Consider the following 21,390-nt stretch of genomic DNA (forward strand, 5'->3'; position numbering starts at 1 on the left):
AAAAGAAGCATCAAAATCTTTAGATACAATAATCCAAGTTGAAGAAAAAAGAATGAATATTGATCTAGTAAATGCTACAACACAAGATGATGAAAAACCAATAGAAGTTAAAACATATTCAAAAGTTGCAGTTCAAACAATAGAAATTCCAAGTGACGATTCAGTAGTCAACTCAACAACAACAGTACTTGAAGTAAATCAGGAAACTGTGACACATGATAATGGAAATACAATTAGAAGAATTCCTTATCGACATCTGAATCATAGAAGAAAACAACTAAGTCAGTCTACATATTTGAACCATTCAAAACGAAAACAACAGATTTATGTTCCAAGGAATACTGAAGTTTGTAGAATCCAGTTCTATGATAATAGTTCATTACAAAATTCCAGTGATCGGGAGATTCCACAAAAGATTAATCTAGGATGGTTTTTGTTTATCACTCAGAGCATCATATCGTCTAGTATCAACAAAGATGAAAGTACTAAGACGAGAAGATATTTGAAACAGGAAAAGAGACCAAGCCTTTTTTGCAACATTGTCCTCCCACATCTACCTAAGTAACCGACAAACCGAGGTAAACATGTGATGAGAAGTTACTATGATATGATTCGACTCCCTATGTGTCAGTTAAGGAAGTGGAATCGGTGGAACACATCACACAAACCTTCCACATCAGCAATAGAACCCCTAGGGGCCATCCCAACCACTCAGGTAACCAACCCTTGGGTCCCACTAAGTTTTTAGACCATTAAACCCCTAAACGCTCCCTTGGTATGGACAAGCATGCGTCTGGGAGGATCTAGATGTTCCCATGCCATGGGTATGCACGCGTCTGTGGATTTTTCTCCTCAGACTTGTGCTTGTGACTCTTGCATTTGTGCCACTTTTTTAGCCCAGAGCCCAGGTCACTGCCCAAAACTAAAGGACAGTTTCAGAACTGAAAGATAACAACAAAATAATGATAGAAATGCAATTACTTGAACAAGTACTTTACTGGATCCCTACTAGCCATGACAGGAATTTCGTCAAACATGTCAAAATTATGTAATTTATAGGTTTTGTTGACCTCTACTGGTCAACTACCCATGCAGTACACCCCCTTTTCTTTGCAAGAAAGGGGCAGCACCTGATCAGCGTGTCCGTGCCATCCTACAGTCATCAACAGCTTGATCATTTCAGTTGTAAACCCAGTCTGCATGTATGAATTGTAAATAATCTAAGCAGATCAGAGTCATGTATGTAAAATTGCCTAGGTGGACCTAACTTTCTATGATAATCTTTGTCTCGGAAGGTTTTTCGTCTCACCGATCCATGGATCGGCAGAGTTTTCCTTCAAACCTGACCCCAAAGCCGGGATGCATTTTTTCATTAGAACTTTAGGAGAATACTAGTGTGTTAATCTGCTAGATTATAGTTGTGTCGCAGAACTGGGTGATTGATGAGGGTCTGTGTTAAGCGGGCTTGTCCCCTTGAGATGTAAGTTGTAAAAGTCATGATGTAATGTGTCTTGAGGGTCGAAAAATGTTTTAAATCCCCTCGTGAGTCCTAAGTCCTAGGTCCTAGGTGATGTTTCCAAAGGTTTAGTTCGATGATCCATTTAAAAAATGAAATAAAATAATAAAATAATAAAAAATTAAAAAATTTTAAAAATTTAAAAAATGAAATAAATAAAAAATAATAAAAATTTTTAAAAATTTTAAAAATTTAAAAAATAAAATAAAATAATAAAAAATTAAAAAATTTAAGTGAATAAATCGACGGATGAGATCAAGAGATGTTTTGATTCTCATCAACGGTCGAGATCATTTCTACATGGATCAATCGAACTAGCCGTTGGATCATTTCCTTTAAATAGGGTGCTAGGAGTTCATTTTCGATTCATTGAATCTGTGAGTCTTGTACTGAAGAAGCTCTCTTGTAAATCAGTTTCTGGTTAATAAAAGAAGACTTTGGGGTCCAAAAAAAAAAAAAAAAAAAAAAAAAAAAAAAAAAAAAAAATTGAAAAAGCATAAAAACTTTGTGGAAAATTCTCTTGTTTGCCAGATCCAGTCATTTTCGGGATTTATCATCTTTCATGCTGAGATCTAAAATTTTCAAGTCGAGATGCGAAATTGATATCTGATTAATGTTTATGATTCGTGGTGGTTTAAAGCATTTATCTTTCAAAATTTTCAGTTGCTGGATATCGTTTTGGTCATTTTAAGAGCATTGTGATTTAGTTGATGACAAATGATTGCTGTTCACAGTTCATGTTTCTATATCATCTAACAAGTAATCATTTTAACCACAATCTCTCAAGGCACTGGTCTGCTCAATTAATCAAATCCATCTAGTGCTTTTCATATCGTGTCTCGTGTCTCCCAACCAACTGGTCGACAGTTGGTCTCGTCATCTCTCAGGGACTACCCCCCTTAGCCGCGGGAGACAGGCTTAAACGGAGGGATCGGGGATCAGAGTGATAGCCCCCGGTCCGAGCGTTGTCGTGCCAATTCGCGCGACAACAGGTTTTATCAACAGTTCTGAGCATTGGGGTCTCATACTCATCTGAGAATTGCTAAGCAGCATTGATGCCTCAACACATTAGCTGCAGTTTCATCCCTTAGGCTATAGATACATTATTCATTCATTTACAAGTAAAAACATGAGAGACATACATAGCCACTGTCATAATACATGTTCATGACCAACATAATAGCAACATAAATACCAAGGAAACAACAACCATATAATCCACATATAAACCAATATAACACATGAATTGACAAGGAGAAATAACCTCATATTAATGATGCAAAGACCAACCAGGTTCGGGACTTCCACGAACCAACGATTGTAGACATGGTTGAGCCAAATCTCTTTTCAGCCAATGACTGCTGTGCCATATTCCAAGCATGAATTTTGGATCTCATAAAACACATCAATCAAAACCATCTAGGGCTTACAGGGGCCAAACCACCTCAACCAATCAAACATTGATTCCACCTCACCGTCGGACATCACAAAAACATCACAAGATTGGTCTCGACTCTCTACCCAAGACTTCCAAGGCTCCAGAGTGTTTGTTCCAACCAAGGCTTCCAAAACTAGTAACTCAACCCATACTTGTCGCCAGGCTTCTAGAGGATTTGTCCAACCAGGACTTCCAAGACTAGTAACTCAACCCACCAAGGGCTTCCTAAGCGTTTGTCCAACCAAGGTTTCTAGGACTAGTAACTCAACCCACGCTGTTACAGGGCTTCCAGAGCGTTTATCCAACCAGGGCTTCCAAGAACTAGTAACTCAACCCAAGCTAAAGGAAACATGAGAACTAACGAGAAAAACAAAGAAATGAACCCACAACACCAATGGCAAGGCTAGGCAAATCCACTGTCAATCCAGCCAACCCTCCATGCCAATGACAAATCGTGACCAATAAACCACATGCATATGCCATGCATGCAAAAGCTAGTGAGGAAAACATACATGCAACTTGGTACTTGCAAGCAAAACCTGTTGTAGCCATTGATCCTGACGTCCTCTTGCACTTTCCTGCTCTTCCTTTGCCTTCTTTCTCCAAGACTTTAAGCATGCCACACCCTCCAAGAGTGATTTAAGAAAAATCTAAGTGTCCAAGAGTATGAGAGAGAAATAATGGAGAGAGAGCTCCAAAACTGAACTGACAAAAGTCTGTGAATTGATCCTCAGAAGAAATTTTATTAATGAGGCATCTAATTTCTTCAATTATCCATTATTTTATTTCATTTTCTTCATCCTCACATGCAACTGGTAACCTTTCACCTCCCTTTTCTCCTAATTTCCATTATTTTCATAAATAAATGTGTCAAAATGCCATTTTGCCTTTTCATAAATTAATCAATCACTAGTTCTCCCCATCACTATGCTTTTGCCCAACATTCAGCTTGGAATACATGTCCTGTGACTATGGTTACTATTTTTCCTTTATTGACTTTTACATAGATTTTTGACCAAGGCTGTTACAGAACCCTCCCCCTTGGGGGAACACCGTTCTCGATGTTCAATAACACATAGAATCAACAAGGCTACTGTAAGCAAAACACACTGCCCATTGAGCTTTATAATTTAGCTTGTCGTAGTGTTTATAATGATCATCCTACTGAGAAGCAAAGCAACATTACAACATAACAAGTATAACATCATAATGACATGATAGCCATACCGCTTATTGGAGCTTTATGACATAGCTCATGGCGGTATTTACATCCATGTACATTTGTACATATACCAAACATCACCAAAACATGTACCAAAAAAACATATACCAAAACATCCGCTCAACCAATGAATAAGGAAGGATACATACCCTGCATTTGATCTGCCATCTCCCATGTAGCTTCATCGGGCTCAAAGTGCCTCCATTCTAAGTCACTTGACACAGGGATTTGGGTGTCGGATACAGACACGTTGATCCCTCGGAATAGGGCACATTTGCATACGTTATATATATATATATATATTTCAAACATAGATCTTCATCTAGATGTAAGTTTTACAAAGTAATCTTATGCATACAAATACAATTGTGACATAAATGATAAATCATAATACATATTCAATTCATCAATGATCCAATAAGAGAAGGACAAGATAGTAAGATAGAGATATTGTAGTTTTCTCATTAAGTCATCAAAATAAAAATGTGTTACATAGGTAGTGCAATGCAAGTGCTTGTGAAAGTGTTGTGGCAATAGCTGCATTTCCAACTCATATTGCCTCCTCTCTTCACCTTGCTGCCTGGCCCTTCCTCTCTTGTGACATATTTCCACAAGGGATATTTGTCACCTTGAGGAGGAAGTCTTCCCTGAACATTTGAAGTTGCCGTTGCAGCCCCACTTGTAATAGAGGGAACACTTGCAACAAACACTAATGAAATTGGGAGAGGAGGGGCATCTCCAATGGGGACATTCTTCCCCTTCCTTTGCCCCTTCCCTGCTGCCCTTGATTGAGCCATGAATGTTGTAAAAAATAAGCCAAAAATGCACAAATTTGTAAAAGAAACGCACATGCAAACGACTGTAATAAAAATGCAAAAAAAATAGAGAGAAAATGCACTTACCTGTTGTTTGAATCTCCTTGAAAATGCTCCCACACCTTTTGCTCCTTGCTCCCAAACACCCACAACAAACTAAACCACTGAATGTGAAAATAGAATGGGGAAATATGCCTTGCCTTTATAACGCCGCACAGGTCCTTGATTTCCAGATTCGAGTCTGAAAATCGGGACACGTTGCAGATTCAAACATGTCCTGATTTTCGGACTCGAATCCACCTGAATTGTGTTCGATTCGCCGGGTTCGGGAGACGTAGGGCCTGGGGACGAATCCGGTTTCATAGCTTCCATTGCACTTTAGCCTGAGCGATTGCTCGGTTTTGAGTAGAATTCTCCTTCTGGCTCCACCTCAATACAAACCAATCAATGACATGATCAACATCTTTAATATACTTCTTAAGCAATGACACATGGAAAACATCATGGACTTTCACCGTCGGAGGCAGTGGAAGTCGATAGGCTACTGATCCAATCCTCTCAATAACCCTGAAAGGTCCACAAAATCGGAGTGCCAACTTGGCACATTATCCAATCTGCAAGGAGCTTTTCTTCAGTTTGATGCGCAAGTACACCTGTTCCCCAACCTGACACTCCTTGAACAACTTGTTCCGATCTGCATAGCTCTTCTGCCTATCTTGTGCTACTTTCAAATTCTTCTTGATTACCTGTATTTCCTTTTTTATTTCTGTCAACATATCTGGTCCAATCAACACCTTGTTAATTAAATCACTACAACTGATCGAAGTATTATAACTCCACCCATACAATTGCCTCAAACGGACTCATCCTCAAGGATTTCTGATACCCATTTTTATAAGTGAACTCTAGCTGTGGAAGGTACTCTTCCCACTTCTGCTGTTGATGCATCACATACATATTCAACATGTTCTCTAATATGTTGTTGACCCTCTCTGTCTGTCCATATGTCTGCGGATGATAAGCTGTACTGAAGGCCAACTCTGTGCCCAAACCTGCAAATAACTCCTTCCAAAACTTGGAAGTGAACTTTGCATCCCTGTCTGACATAATCTTCTTCAGAACTCCATGCAATCTGACCACGTCCCTGATGAAGACCTGTGCTACATCACTCGCTGAGAATGTAGACTTCATTGGAATGAAGTGCACTACCTTTGTCAACCTGTCCACCACTACCATGATGGAATCATGTTGTATCACTGCCCTTTGCAACCCTGTGATAAAGTCCATATAAATGACCTCCCATTTCCATTCTGGAATCAGAATTGGCTGTAGCAGTGCTCCTGGATGCTTACACACTGCCTTCACCTGCTGATAATCCAAGCACCTAGCCACAAACTCTGCTACGTCTCTCATCAAAGTCGGGCAATAATAAAATTTATTCACTGCTGTCAGCGTCTTCTGATATCTGGGTGACCTAAATATGGTTTCGCATTAAACTCCCTCAAGATTACCTTCTCGAGCTCACTGCTATCTAGCACATATATCCTGTTCCTAAATCTAACCAATCCATTTGTCGTGAGACAATAGTCCACATCCTATGCACCTGTATCTGTACTTGTACTTGTACCACTACCTGTACCTGTACCTGTACTTCGCTGCAACCTATGCACAATCTCCATATACCTATCATCTTGCTGACCTACCTACAAGATCCTATCCTATAAATTTGTCCCGTAGGAGCTCATAGTTGCTATGTGATTTACCTATATCTGCGTGCTAAGAGCATCTGCCACCCTATTGTTTTTACCTTTGATATACTTGATCTCAAAATCGAACTCATTGATCGTGGCCAACCATCGAGCCTGCTTGCCATTTAGATTCGGTTGGTCAAATAGATACCACAAACCACTGTGATCACTCATTAATACAAACCTTCTGCAAAGAAGATAGTGCCTCCACATCTTTAATGCATGTATGATCACTGCCAACTCAAGATCATGTGTCGAGTAGTTCTGCTCGTGCTCATTTAGCTTCCGTGATTCATAGCATACCACCTGTCCATCCTACACAAGGACTCAACGAAGTCCTCTCTTGGAAGCATCTGTACATACTACAAACTCTTTGTCCGAATCTACAATCTTTAACACTGGTGCATGTGTAAACAACTGCTTGAGCTGCTCAAAACTGGCCGCACACTCCTCTGTCCATTCAAACCTCTTACCTTTCCTCTGCAATGATGTGATAGGATAAGCAATCTGCGAGAAGTTTTTGATGAACCTCTTGTAATAACATGCTAACCCCATGAAAGATCTCACCTCATCCACATTCTTGGGAGCTGCCCACTCCATGATAGTTCTTACCTTTTCTGGGTCCGCTGCTATGCCATCCTTGTCCCAAGTAGTGTACCTCAATTTGAAAGAAGTTGCACTTGCTGAGCTTAGCATACCACTGATGCTCTCTCAACAATCTCAACGCTGCTGCTAAATGCTCGACATGCTCTTCTTCTTTTTTTGAATATAGCAATATATCATCAATGAACATAATAACAAACTTGTCCAAATACAGACGCAACACACTATTCATCAAGCACATAAAGGTAGCTGGAGCATTAGTTAAACCAAATGGAACTACAACAAACTCATAATGCCCATACCTAGTTCGGAAAGTTGTCTTGTAGATGTCTTCTTCTTTAATGCGTACCTGATGATATCCGGATCTCAGATCGATCTTTGATAACGCTGTTGCTCCCTCCAACTAATCGAACAAGTCATCAATCCTCGGTAACAGATACCTGTTCTTGATAGTCACTTTGTTCAACTGCTTGTAGTTAATGCATAGGCTGAGAGTACCATCCTTTTTCACAAACAATACCAGCCACGCCCCATGGCGATACACTTTACTTAATGTATCCCTTGTCCAACATTTCCTTCAACTACAACTTCAACTCTACCAACTCTGTTGTACTCATCTTGTAAGGTGCCTTTGATGCCAGAGCTGCCCCTGACACCAACTCAATAGAAAATTCTACTTCCCTGTGAGGTGGCAACTTTGAATATCTGCAAGAAATACATCCTGAAACTGCTGTAGAACTGGGTACCTGCTCAAAACATCTGCATCCTCAACTTCCTTACCTTTGTCACTAGAAATGTGCACTGCAAATAACACACACCCTTTCTTGCAACTACGCTTGGCTTGCATAGCTGTCACCATTCTAACTGATGTTGCTTTCTTCTTACCTTGCAAAACTCTTTGTTCCCCATTGTCATCCAAACATTCAATGGCTTTGTCATAACAATCCACCTTGGTCCTATGAAGGTACGACTAATCCATGCCCAATAACATACTGTATGATCCTAACGACAATATATTCAAATGTGCTTAGGTAGGCATACCATTCAAATCAAATGTACAAGTTCGTACTCAGTGATGAAATCTCTTCTTGGTACCTATAGCCAACTGCACTAACCAAGACTCTACATGCACTTCTTTATTCAAACCACACTTATCCACCAGGTCAGGATTAACATAACTATAATTAGATCCAGGGTCAATCAAAATAGAAACAACTTGATCACAAAGCTTACCATCCATCTCAATGATAGATGCTTGATGGTCTGCCTGTTTGTTATCCAGCGCTGCATAGATCCTAGGAATACTCTGCGCAACATCTCCCATTGTTTGTGCTTCAAGAGCACTGTAGATTTGTGGTCTACTACCCTGATGTTGTCGACAATCTCTCCTGTGATGATCTTTGCCACAAGTCCAACACTGCAAAGGCTTCCAACCTTCATCCTTATTCTGCTCCTCAGATTGAAGTCCCTGGTCTCTGTTAGATGCATTGAACTTCTTAGATGGCACTACATTTTCTTTATTGCTTGTACCTTGAGGTCTTGTTTGCTTCTTGTCCCATCGTCCTTTGTCCTTTGCATTACCTTTCTAGTCCATCTTAGTCTCAAGTCCACGCTTTGATTGCTCATAGCAATGCTTTAGGTTTCAGATGGCCTCTTCCAATGATCTAGGCTCATCAAACTCAATCCTGTCTTTGAATGCAATCGGTAATCCACTATTGAATCTCTAAATCTTGGCTTTCTCCTCCTTGAGATAAGGCACATACCTCAGTAGCTCCACGAACTTGCTAGTGTACTCCTCATTTGTCATCGATCCCATTTTTAACTCATAGAATTCTTTTGCCCTGTCATCAAAGTATCTCTCTGATAGGTATTTCTTCTTCAATAGTCTCTCGAACTCACTCCAAGTCAAGTCCTCCTCATGAATACCTCTAACATTCTTCACATATTCCCACTAAATATCTACTTTACCTTTAAGACTGAATGTAGCTATTCTAGCCTTCATGTTCTCTGAATAATCATGCAATATGAAGAACTTTCTCATACCAAGCAACATTGCCTCTGCATCCTGTGATTTCTTCATCTCTCCATGAATTGTAGGTGGCTTTGCTTTCTTAAAATCGTCCGACAAATATCCCTTGTAATGCCTCCTGTAAGGATGTAACGATGCCAATCATAATGCCATTCAGAACCAGAACTAGAATAGTCCCTGTGTCTATCAACTCTCTTATCCGGAGTATCCAAGACCCTGCCATCTCTGATCGTGTCATCTCTATCTGACCTGTGCCCACCATGAGGTCTACTGCCATATGCCCCATTAGTTCTGTCCTCCTGTGCCTGGCTGATCCGAAGTGGTCCCTGTCGCTGGATTTCTGACAAACTCTGAATTATCATTGCATTTACCTTTGCGTGTTTCTTCTGTAACTGTATGATTTTGTCATTGTCTACTTTACAACTCCTTATTTTTGCCTTTAAGCTTCTCAGTGTGTCTACCAAATTAGAAGAGTGCCCAACACCATGCTGGTCATCTGATCCACAGGGAGAGTCTCGGGAACTGTAGTCTACCATGTTGCTAGTCGTCTTTGATATTCTTCGTGCAAGGTATATTATGTTTGCGAAACCAAATTACAATAAACCAACGTACTTTAGCATAATTCGGGGAGGATACCTCCTCTGCAAGATCAACAAATCGATGTAATACATGTATAACATAATCATAACAGCATATAGAAATATAACACATAAGCATATAAGCATATAACCATCATTCTAGCTAGAGTCCAGTGATCAACACATGACCATATCAACTACACATATCATGACCTCATGCATGAAAACAACCACCACATCACTGTACACTTGACCACATGTGAATACTATTGTGCATAAACAATGCATAATCGACCATACACTCATGACGACACACTCCACAACAACACCATCAACCTCCCATGGCGACCTCACTGCAACCATAACCCATACCATACAAATGCAACAAGCACATGGTCTTACAATACAAGAAACACATATGCAACCGACATGAATGCATGACCAACATACAACCATCCAGTTCGAGGGGTGAACCATGCTCTGAAACCACTCTATAACACCGTCCTCCCACATCTCTACCCAAGTAATCGACGAACCGGGGTAAACATGTGATGAGAAGTTACTATGATATGATTCGACTCCATGTGTGTGAGTTAAGGAAGTGGAACCGGCGGAACATCACACAGACCTTCCACATCAGCAACAGAACCCCCAGGAACCATCCCAACCACTCAGTTAACCAGCCTGTGGGTCGCACTGAGTTTTTAGACCATTAAACCCCTGAACGCTCCCTTGGTATTGACAAGCATGTGTCTAGGAGGCTCCAGATGCTCCCACGGCATGGGTATGCATGCGTCTGGCGACTTTTCTCCTTTGACCTGTGCCTGTGACTCTGAGATTTGTGCCACGTTTTTAGGCCTAGAGCCCAAGTCACTGCCTAGAACATAATGACACTTTCAGAACTGAAAGATAACAATAAAATAATGATACAAATGCAATTACTTGAACAAGGACATGACTAGACCCCTACTAGCCATGACATGGATTTCGTCAACCATGTCACAATTATGTAATCTGCAGGTTTAAACAATAGATCTGAGCACAGGGGTCTCATACTCATCTGAGAATCGCTAAGAAGCATTGATGCCTCAACACCTAAGTCACCTGACACGGGGATTCGGGACACGTAGGATTCGGGATTCGTGGTGTCGGATTCGGGACACGCTGACCCCCCGGAACAGGACACGTTAGGACACGTTATATATTATTTTATTAAAATATATATATATATTAAAAATTAGATATTATCATATTTCTTACACAAATTTTAATTAATAATACAAATTTATTGATTTCAAACATAGATCTTCATCTATAGCTATTAGCATGCATAGTACATACAAAATTCAAATAAATGTCAGTGGTACTAGTCACATAAATGATAAATCTATTAAAAATTTAAATCATGATTCATAATTCATAACTGAAAGACAACTTACAACTACAAGATAGTAAGATGAACACACTGACAACTGTAGTTTTCTCATTAAGTCATCAAATCAAAATGTGTTACATAGGTAGTGTTGGTGCAATGCCAATGGCAAATAGAAATAGAAAATATAAAACAACTACAGGTATACAAGCCTCAAGGCATCAATCAGCATCAGAATCAGCATCACTGTCCCCATCATCATGGTCCCCACTGCTCTCCTCTACATCCTCCTCCTCCCCTGTATCCATAGTCGCCTTTGCATCTGCTGGTATGGAGGCTAACCCCTCTAAGTCATCAAATCTAACAGGCTCTAGCACTGGATCATTGAGATCCATGTTGGCCAATGCCAACTCAACAATGGTGTCCAGACCCATATCATCAGGAACAGTGTTACTTGGGAGCGGGAGCGAAAGCGGGGAGCGGGAGCGACATATTCAGAAGCTCTTGGTTTGGTGCTCTTGATTAAATACGAGTTCCATACCCTAATACATGACAAAATTCAATGGAAACATTGCAATCCCCCAATCCTAAAATCCTGAAAAACTGATAAGTCTGCTGGATTTTGAATGAAATCTAAAATTCTACTTTCTCCATATGAAATCCAATGAGGCCGGAACCACTCTCAAACATCCTGAGTCATTTCATGGTAATGTTAAAAATTTAAGTAAAAGGATGAAAATGAAGATTAAGGAGAATGTCACTTTTACTTTAAGAATTTAACATTACCATGAATAGCATATCAATACTAGGGCCTACACTTGATTATGAAGCTGCCAAAATGCTCTACTCCTTGCTGCAACAGCACAAATCACTTACCAAATGAAAATATTAATGAGAAAACATGCCCTTTTCATACCCGCGCTGAGCTTAGCGAGTCCTAGAAACTGGACACGTGTCCTAAAATCGCGACACGCCCCTGAAAATCGCGACACGCCCCTGAAAATCGCGACACGCCCTCGGACACGACGTGTCCTGTGATTTGGACACGAATCCGGACCGAATCGTGTCAGATTCGCCGGATTCGGGATTCGCAGGGGGTTTAGGACGAATCCGGTTTCCTAGCTCAACACATGAGCCGCAATTTCATCCATTAGGCCATAGATACATTGTTCATTCATTTACAAGTAAAAACATGATGAGAGGCATACATAGCCACTATCATAATACATGTTCATAACCAACTTAATAGCAACATAGATACCAAGGAAACAACAATTGTATAATCCACATATAAATCAGAGTAACACTCATGAATTAACAAGGAGGAATAACTGCATATTAATGATGCAAAGGCCAACCAGGTTCGGGACTTCCACGAACCACCCGACTGTAGACATGGTTGAGCCAAATCTCACTTTAGCTAGTCACCCTCGTGCCATATTCCAAGCATGAATGTGGGATCTCATAAAACACATCAATCAAAACTATCCAGGGTTTCCAACCAAACCACCTCAACCCATCAAACAATGATTCCACCTCATGGTCGGACATCACAAAACCATCACTAGATTGGTCTCTACCCAAGCCTTCAAGGGCTCCAGAGCGTTTGTTCCAAACAAGGCTTCTAGGATTAGTAACTCAACCCACAACTGTCGTCGGGCCTCTAGAGTGTTTGTCCAACTAGGGCTTCCAGGACTAGTAACTCAACCCACCAAGGGCTTCCAGAGCGTTTGTCCAACCAAGGCTTCCAGGTCTAGTAATTCAACCCAAGCTGTTACAGGGCTTCCAGAGCATTTGTCGAACCAGGGCTTCCAGGTACTAGTAACTCAACCCAAGCTAAAGGAAACATGAGAACCAACCTGAAAAACAAAGAAATGAACCCACAACACCATGGCTATCCAGGAAATTGCAAGGCTAGGCAAATCCATTGTTAATCTAGGCAATCCTCCATGCCAATGACAGATCATGACTAATAAACGACATGCATATGCCATGCGTGCCAAAACTAGTGAGGACAACATACATGCAACTCTGTACCTGCATGCAAAACCCATTTTAGTTGATGATCCCGATGTCCTCTTGCACTTTCCTTCTCTTCCTTTGTCTTCTTGCTCCAAGACTCCAAGAGTGCTCCAAGAAAATTCCAAGTGTCCAACTAAGAAACCAGATTCGCTCCCCAGGGCCAACGTGTTGCAATCTATCAAATCGGACACGATTCATGCCGATTTGTCTTCGAAAATAGGGACACGTCGTGTCCAATTGGGACACGATTGAATCCAAATTGTGTCCCGATTTTCGGACACGAATCCGAAAAAAGTGACCCGCGCGACCTTAAAAGGCGAATTTGCTGCTCTTTTTTTTCATTTTCACTTGTCTATTTTGCTGTGGGTTTGTTGTGGGTGTTTTGGAGCAAGGAGCAAAGGTTGTGGGAGCGTTTTCAAGGAGATTCAAGCAACATGTAAGTGCATTTTCTCTCTATTTTTTTTAGCATTTTTATTACAATAGTTTGCATATGCATTTCTTTTACAAATTTGTGCATTTTTGGTTTTTTTTTTTTACAGCATTCATGGCTCAATCAAGGGCAGCAAGGAAGGGGCAAAGGAAGGGGAAGAATGTCCCCATTGGAGATGCCCCTCCTCCCCCAATTTCATCAGATTCTGCTGGAAGTACTCCCTCTATTGCAAGTAATTTTGAGGGAAGACTTCCTCCTCAATGTGACATTGACAGATATCCCTTGTGGAAATATGTCACAATAGAGCAAGGGCCACCCAGCAAGGTGAAGGGAGGAGGCAATGTGAGTTGGAAATGCAACTATTGCCACAATACTTTTAGGAGCACATATTTCCGTGTAAAAGGTCATTTGTCGGCTTTACCAGGTTGTGGGATTGGAGATTGTACAAAGACGCCTTTAACAAAGAGAAAATAAATGGAAAGAGAGTCAAGTGTTGGTATGGCAAATGTGGTTGCAAAATAAAAAAAAGAAACCAAGAATGACAACCCCCTTTCATTCTTGAGGAAAGGAAACAACAAATTCCCATTTGAGAGTTCTAGTGGGGGACAAGCAGCCAAAAGAAAAGCAATTTCACTCTATCCAATGGACAAGATTTTTCAGAAGGAGAAACGAGAAGAGCTTGAACTCACCATTGCCTTTTTTTCTATCAAAACTTCATATTCTTTAATGTTGCACACTCACCTCCATTTATTGAGATGTGCCGAGCTCTAACTCAAGGGGCTCCATCAAGGTATGTGCCTCCTGGGTCAAAGAAGCTTAGAACCACATTGTTGACAAAGGCAAAAAAAAGAGGTGGAAAAAATGCTTGAGCCTATTAAAGCATCATGGCCAACATCTGGGGTTAGCATTGTTTTTGATGGATGGACAGATCCAGCACGACACCCATTCATCAACTTCATGGTGCCTTCCTTGAATGGTTCAATTTTCTTGAAAGTAGTGGATACACTTGGACAATACAAGGATGCACAATATATGGGTGAGTTGTTTATTAAAGTTATTGAAGATGTAGGTGTTGATTCTTGTGTGCAAATCATTACAGATAATGCACCTGTTTGCAAGACTATTGGCATGATTGTGGAAGCCAAATATCCACAAGTGTTTTGGACACCTTGCATTGTCCATTCATTGAACTTAGCACTGAAATCCATTGCTTCTGATGTGCCTTGGATTGGTAACATTATTGAGGCTGCACGTCACATCCGTAACTTTGAACAAAATCTTACAAATGCCCGTCACTATCTACAAGGAGTACAACAATCTATCATTCTTGAAGATTGCGGATACACGGTTTGCCTCTTCATTCATCATGTTGAAGAGGTTGAGGGAGGTCAAGACCACTCTTGGGGCCCTGCTTATTTCAGAGTTTTGGTCTTTTTGGAGAAAGACAGATCAAGTGACCTCTAAAAGAGTGAAGGACACAGTGTTAGATGATGCTTTGTGGGAGAGGGTAGATCTACTTATTCAGATCATGGACCCTATCATTTCTTTGCTTCGATTTGCAGATACAGACCAACCCATCTTAGGAGATGTTTATGAGGGATGGGATTCCATGTTGAGTCTGTGAGGAACATTATTTTACAGAGTGAGTGCCTTGGGTATGAGACATCACTAGAGGAATTCTTCACCACTATACAGGATATTCTTGTCAGCAGATGGGACAAGAATTGCACAACTTTACATTGTTTGGCTCACTCATTGAACCCAAAATACTATAGCCATGAGTGGCTGAATGGTGTACCTTCCCACAGATTCCCTCCTCACATGGATGGTGAAATATCACAGGTGAGGAAAGATGCATTCAGGTGGTTTTTTCAGGATAGAGCATCACTTGATGAGGTGGAGGATGCCTTTGCAAAGTTTTCCATTGGCACTAGTCAATTTGCAGGACATGATCTGATTAAAGACATGGGGGCTAAGAAGCCCTATTCTTGGTGGGAAAATCATGGGGCAACAAGCCCTCGTCTACAGCAGTTAGCCATGAGGCTGCTCTCTCAGGTGACTTCATCCTTTTGTTCCGAGAGGAATTGGAGCACATATGGGAATTTGTATAGTGTCAAGAAGAGCAGGCTTGAGCAGTTCAGGGCAGAGACAATGGTGTATGTGCACACCAACCTTTGTCTTATTTATAGGCAGAGGGATGAGTGGTTGAAAGGAAAGACAAAGATGTGGGATGTCTTTCTTGATGATATGGGTCTGGACAACAGTGTTGAGTTGGCATTGGCCAACATGGAACTCAATGATCCATTGCTAGAGCCTGTCATATTTGATGATGGTGATATTGTAGAGGGGTCATCCTCCACACCAGCAGATGCAAAGATGACTTTGGATACAGGGGAGGAGGATGCAACAGAGGAGAAAAATGGTGACCATGATGATGAGGACATTGATGCTGATTTTGATGATGACTATGAGGATTGATTACTCATGAGTCATGAGCTACCTACTGCCTTGAGGCTTGTATACTTTTAGTTTTTTTTTGTATTTGCTATTTCTATTTTCCATTGGCATTGCACTACCTATGTAACACATTTTGATTTTGAGGACTTAATGAGAAAACTAAAGTGGTTAGTATCTTTATCTTACTATCTTATCTTTCTCCTATTGGATCATTGATGAATTGAATATGTATTATGATTTATCATTTATGTCACAATTGTATTTGAATTTTCTATGTAGTATGCATAATGTTACTTTGTAAACAGTAAAACTTACATCTAGATAAAGATCTATGTTTGAAATCAATGAATTTGTATCATGAATGAGAATTTGTGTAAGAAATATCTAATTTTTAATATATATATATATATATATATATATATATTTTAATAAAATAATATATAATGTATCCGAACGTGTCCTGTTCTGGGGGGTCAACCTGTCTGTATCCGACACTCGAATCCCAAATCCACGTGTCAGGTGACTTAGGTGTCCAAGTGTATGAGAGAGGAAGAATAGAGAGAGAGAGCTCCAAAACTGAACTCACAAAAGTGTGTGAACTGATCCTCTGAAGTCTTTTTATTAATGAGGCCTCTAATTTCTTCAATTTTCCATTATTTTCTTTCATTTTCCTTCTCACATGCAACTTGTGACCTTTCACCTCCCTTTTCTCCTAATTTCCATTATTTTCATAAATAAATGTGTCAAAATGCCATTTTGCCTTTCCAAAGCCTTTTCCATTGCCTTTTCCAATTTCCTTAGCCATTAATCAATCACTAGTGATCCTTGCCCAATATTCAACTTGGAATACGTGTTCGGTGACCATGGTTATTATTTTGCCTTTATTTATTTTTACATGGATTTTTGACCAGGGCTGTTACACTTTCGTCAGTGAGTTTTGAGGACAAAAGCTTTTTGAAGAGGAAAGCAATGTTATGAATAAAATATATATAAATAATATAAATAAAAATAATGATGATAATTGTAATAATGATTAGTTAATTAGTAATTAGTGCTGAAGAGGCATGTCTAAATGGGACATGACCGTTCATAAAGGGATACCTGCCTAGGGTATTTAAGCAGGCCTTCACTCTCATTTGTATCATCATTCTTATTCATACATTTTAATATATATTTGTGTATCTTCAATTGAGATCTACATATTCGAAGTCTTCCGGAGTATTTAACTTGAAGAATGAACTTTGTTCGTTCCATAGGAACTCCTCCCATCGGTGAAAATCCGGAAAGAGTAGGGGGGTTTGGCTATGGTGATAGTGGGCCACTACCCCATTGTTTTCTCTAGGTCTAGTGTTAGCCTTGTAGTGTGTCCCTCTCCAAGGCCTGCTAGATTTTGCGGCAACAGGTCCTTGCTCACTTCGTTATCTAATGGCGAAGCATTGTCTAAACAAAACTTATTAATAAAATTCTCTCTTGCTACTTTGATCTCCTAGCATATAGCGTGTTCTTCAAGAAATCTTGCCTATCCCCAGCACCATGCCCCTTCTTAAACTGTTGTTTTGATGATGAAGACTGACCCATAAATTACTGATGATCGATCTGCCACATAGGTCCAGCTCTGAATGCTTTAATGTACCTCCCTTGATTCAATAACTTCTCCAATTTAGGTGAAGATTTTCCAGCTGCAAATACTTATGGTGCTGCAAATTTCAAACTGTAAATTGTCAACCTTTAACTCCAACATATTTGCTGTTATTAATAGGCTGAAACTGCTACAGGTAGCAGTGGTCTTGAGTCTCACATGGATATGTGAAGCAATCCCCTCAATTCTGTGACCCCTTTTCCAAACTTGAATCTCCCCAATATGATTTGCATCTTCAGATTTCCATGCTTACTCGAAAATGGATCTACCATAAGCATGCAACATCAGGAATCTCGGAGATTCAATCTGCTACCAGCTGTACGTCACCATGGAAAAACTAAGCTGACACTGTGGGCTGTTTAAGATGCTTGAGACAGGTCTGAAAGGTGTATTCACAGCCTCATAACAGTCCTCATTCTTAGATGTTTCAAGACAATCAGTAGATGAAATAATCCCAACATTGCCCCACATAGGTTTTTCATTTTGGTAGCTTTGTCCTTGTTAATGCTTTGATGTGCTTTAAGTAATGAGTTTCTTGCAAGCCTATTGGCACCATGAAATCCTGTATAGGTTACTCCACCAGCTACATGTTGACCTGTTGTAGTGTCCCTCCTTGACGTCTAGCTTGAAGCCCACCATATATGATGTGCAGCTGGAAATTAATGGTATGGGACCCTTAGTTGTGTCAAGGTCATACGTCAGACACTCTGCAGAAATATTTGGGAAATAATACTATGTTTCCTTGAGTTTGTGGCAGTAGGATAATCAACTAAACCAAAACACTCTCCCTTCACACACTTGGATGAGAACACCAAATTGGTCAATTAAGTATGTAGAAAAGACCTGTTGCTTCTTTGAAGGAATGGTTGTGCTTCTGGGAATAAAAACAATCATAACACTGCCTGCTGCATCATGACCAAGGGGAAGAGGAGTAACATCAAGAAGAAACAGGTCTTCTACATTCATTGCCTACTCCAATTAGAATGGAAGCCTGCACTGCAGCTCCTTAAGAAACAGCCTCATTGGGGTTAATGCGTTTGCAGAGCTCATTCCCATTAAAGAAGTCCTGCAACAACTGCTGTACTTTGAGAATTCCCACCAACCAAAACAACATCATGGATGAAGCTCTTACCATCTTCGCATCCCAAACACTTTTTAACTGTCTCCGTGCGCTTTCTAAATGGATCCATATTCAGCTCTTCAGACCTAGCTCTAGTTATGGTTGAATAAAAGTCCATACCTTCATACAAATAATCAATCTCTGTGGTTGTCTGAGCAGTGGATGAAGAAGTCCTCAGCAGCAAGCATTTCGATGCTTGAACCAAGCAGTTTATCAAGACCATAACTTAGTTCAATGGCTTCAATCCATTCACACATAATTTTTTTTCACTTATTTGATCTTGCTGAGCATTGGTCCTGTTTCAATCAGGACTCACTTCATTCTCAACTCTGAAATCCATGTTCAACCCTATATAAACTGGTGGATAACATGGCCTATCTTATAAACTGGTGGAAAACATGGCCTATCTTAAACTGCAAACTGAATAATATTCATCACTCTTTTGTCACGTAATGCTACACAAAACTGAAAGTGAAATTGGTCTTCATTGCTATTCCCTTGATTGTCCTCAAAATGGAGGACTGGTGATGAGATTAAGTTCATCTGTTGCAAATTTGTTTAATTTATTGGTGCAATTCTCAAGTGAGTATCTTATGCAAACAGGGGAAAAGGTTTTCTCTTATTATTTCTTTTCAGGCCTCCATGTTTTTGCAATCTGAGGCCAATTCACTTGCTTCCATTCTTTCATTATACCATTTATGATCTTATTCAATTTAAAGGGATATGAATTGATTCCTTATTAGACTCAATTTGCCATGTGTTTTTTAGTGAGTGCTTTTCTCATGGTGCCAGCAGCATCAATGCCTGTTTTTCCATGCCCTGCATCAATGAATACCTCAATTGTTTGACTTTGTGACTTAAACATGAATTAATTTTTTGTAATGATCTGTTTGAATAATGCAGATACGCATATCAACCATGGCTGACCCTGAGAATCCATGGTTTCGTGGAACAGTAGCAGTATGGCGTCATGCCAAATGTTTTTTAGAGATAGGCTGGTGGACTAGTCCAATTGAAAAGATGTCTGGCTGGGAGAGCTTGAGTCCCGAGGATAAGCATGCTGTCCAAAGCTTAGCAGAACAGTATATTCAGGATGGTTGCCGTAAAGGTATCCTGTTTTATGCAAAATTATTTATTGTGTCTGTTTTGTGAAGAATTACTGATATCTGAAAACTAATTTTGTTTTTGCAGCTACAAAACAGGAGGCAGAAGAGAAACTAGAAACGTCTCCTCAGGGTTCGAAGATGGCAGAAGATTTGAAGCATGAGAATGAAGGCAGTGATGAAGGAATAGGCAAAAAGCGTAAAGCTAAAAAAAGTGGGACAAAGTCTGATGAAAATAAGAAGGGAGGGAGTTCCTTAAATAAGAAGGCCAATAAGCTGAATGAAGACATGGGAAGAGAAAGTCCTGAATCTTCCAAGAATCTTGAAATGCAAACAAAGGTAACACAGACATTCAGATGTAGTTTGTAGAATTATTTTCAAGTTGGGGTTGTGTGAGGCGCTACAAGCTAATGGTTAATCAAGATGACATTGGATTGTCTGGATGGAGAATAGGAATGCAAAAGATTTTTTTAGTTCCCTCAAGACCAAGCTGTTTTGCAATAGAAATAAAATTCACAATGGAATATATTTCAGTGCTTTGTAAAGATTAAAGGATATCTGAAATCTCGGGTTTGTGATTTTTTTTGGTTACGACTGATCCAAGAATATTTTGCCTAGAGTATACAGAGTCGATTTTTCCTTATTTTCTAATTGGAGTAACATGAGTAGACGTTTCCTCCTATATCAACATATTGCATGTCCTTTCTCTAATTGGACATGTTACATTTCTGGTAATTATTTATTAAAATCTCATTCATTGTGTTTTTAATATTTATGCTTCACTCCCTAATAGCATTTCTTTCAATATTCTTTATGTTGATGTGTCATAAATCATCCCTATGCTGCTTAAACTTACCATTTCAGTCTCAACTTAGTCTTTGTCTTGACAACTTGTGGGCTCTCTTTTGCATCTCCAATCGTGGGCCCTTCACCCTTTGGCTCCTTGGTGCAAGTCTTGGGCAACTCTTCTGCTATAAGGGCATGCCCTTGCTTCCTTGACTCTTGGCCGTTCATTCGATTCTGGAAGGTTGTTGGCTCAAAATCCATTTCTCATCTCTTAGTTTGTGCGTTTTGATTGGTTCTCATCTATTAGACTATATACCAACTTAGCTTTGAAATTTGTATTGTAGCATCTTCAGATTGAGACTCTAGTTTTAAAAACTAGAACCGGGTTTTGAACTAGTCACCTAAGTAACCGAGATTCGAACTGGAACCGGATCAAACCAGATTGACTCAGATTCAATGAACCAGATATGAAAAATATACATAAAATAATTTTTTTTGATGAAAAAAATACA

General features: G+C 39.9%; 1 protein-coding gene across 1 annotated transcript in view; it reads left to right on the top strand.

Annotated features, from left to right (window-relative positions):
- LOC149148681 (uncharacterized) overlaps positions 1 to 21,390 on the top strand; it is a 238,200-nt gene that overhangs the window by 148,887 nt on the left and 67,923 nt on the right. Inside the window, exons 4-5 of the mRNA XM_089440117.1 lie at positions 19,893 to 20,097; positions 20,181 to 20,431. Coding sequence (XP_089296243.1) covers positions 19,893 to 20,097; positions 20,181 to 20,431 — 456 coding nt within the window. The remainder of the gene's footprint in view (positions 1 to 19,892; positions 20,098 to 20,180; positions 20,432 to 21,390) is intronic.

The sequence above is a fragment of the Pinus tabuliformis genome, chromosome 9 (genome assembly GCF_031772625.1).
Source record: "Pinus tabuliformis cultivar Carrire ecotype Pingquan chromosome 9, CPIR1, whole genome shotgun sequence".
NCBI classification, from domain to species: domain Eukaryota; kingdom Viridiplantae; phylum Streptophyta; class Pinopsida; order Pinales; family Pinaceae; genus Pinus; species Pinus tabuliformis.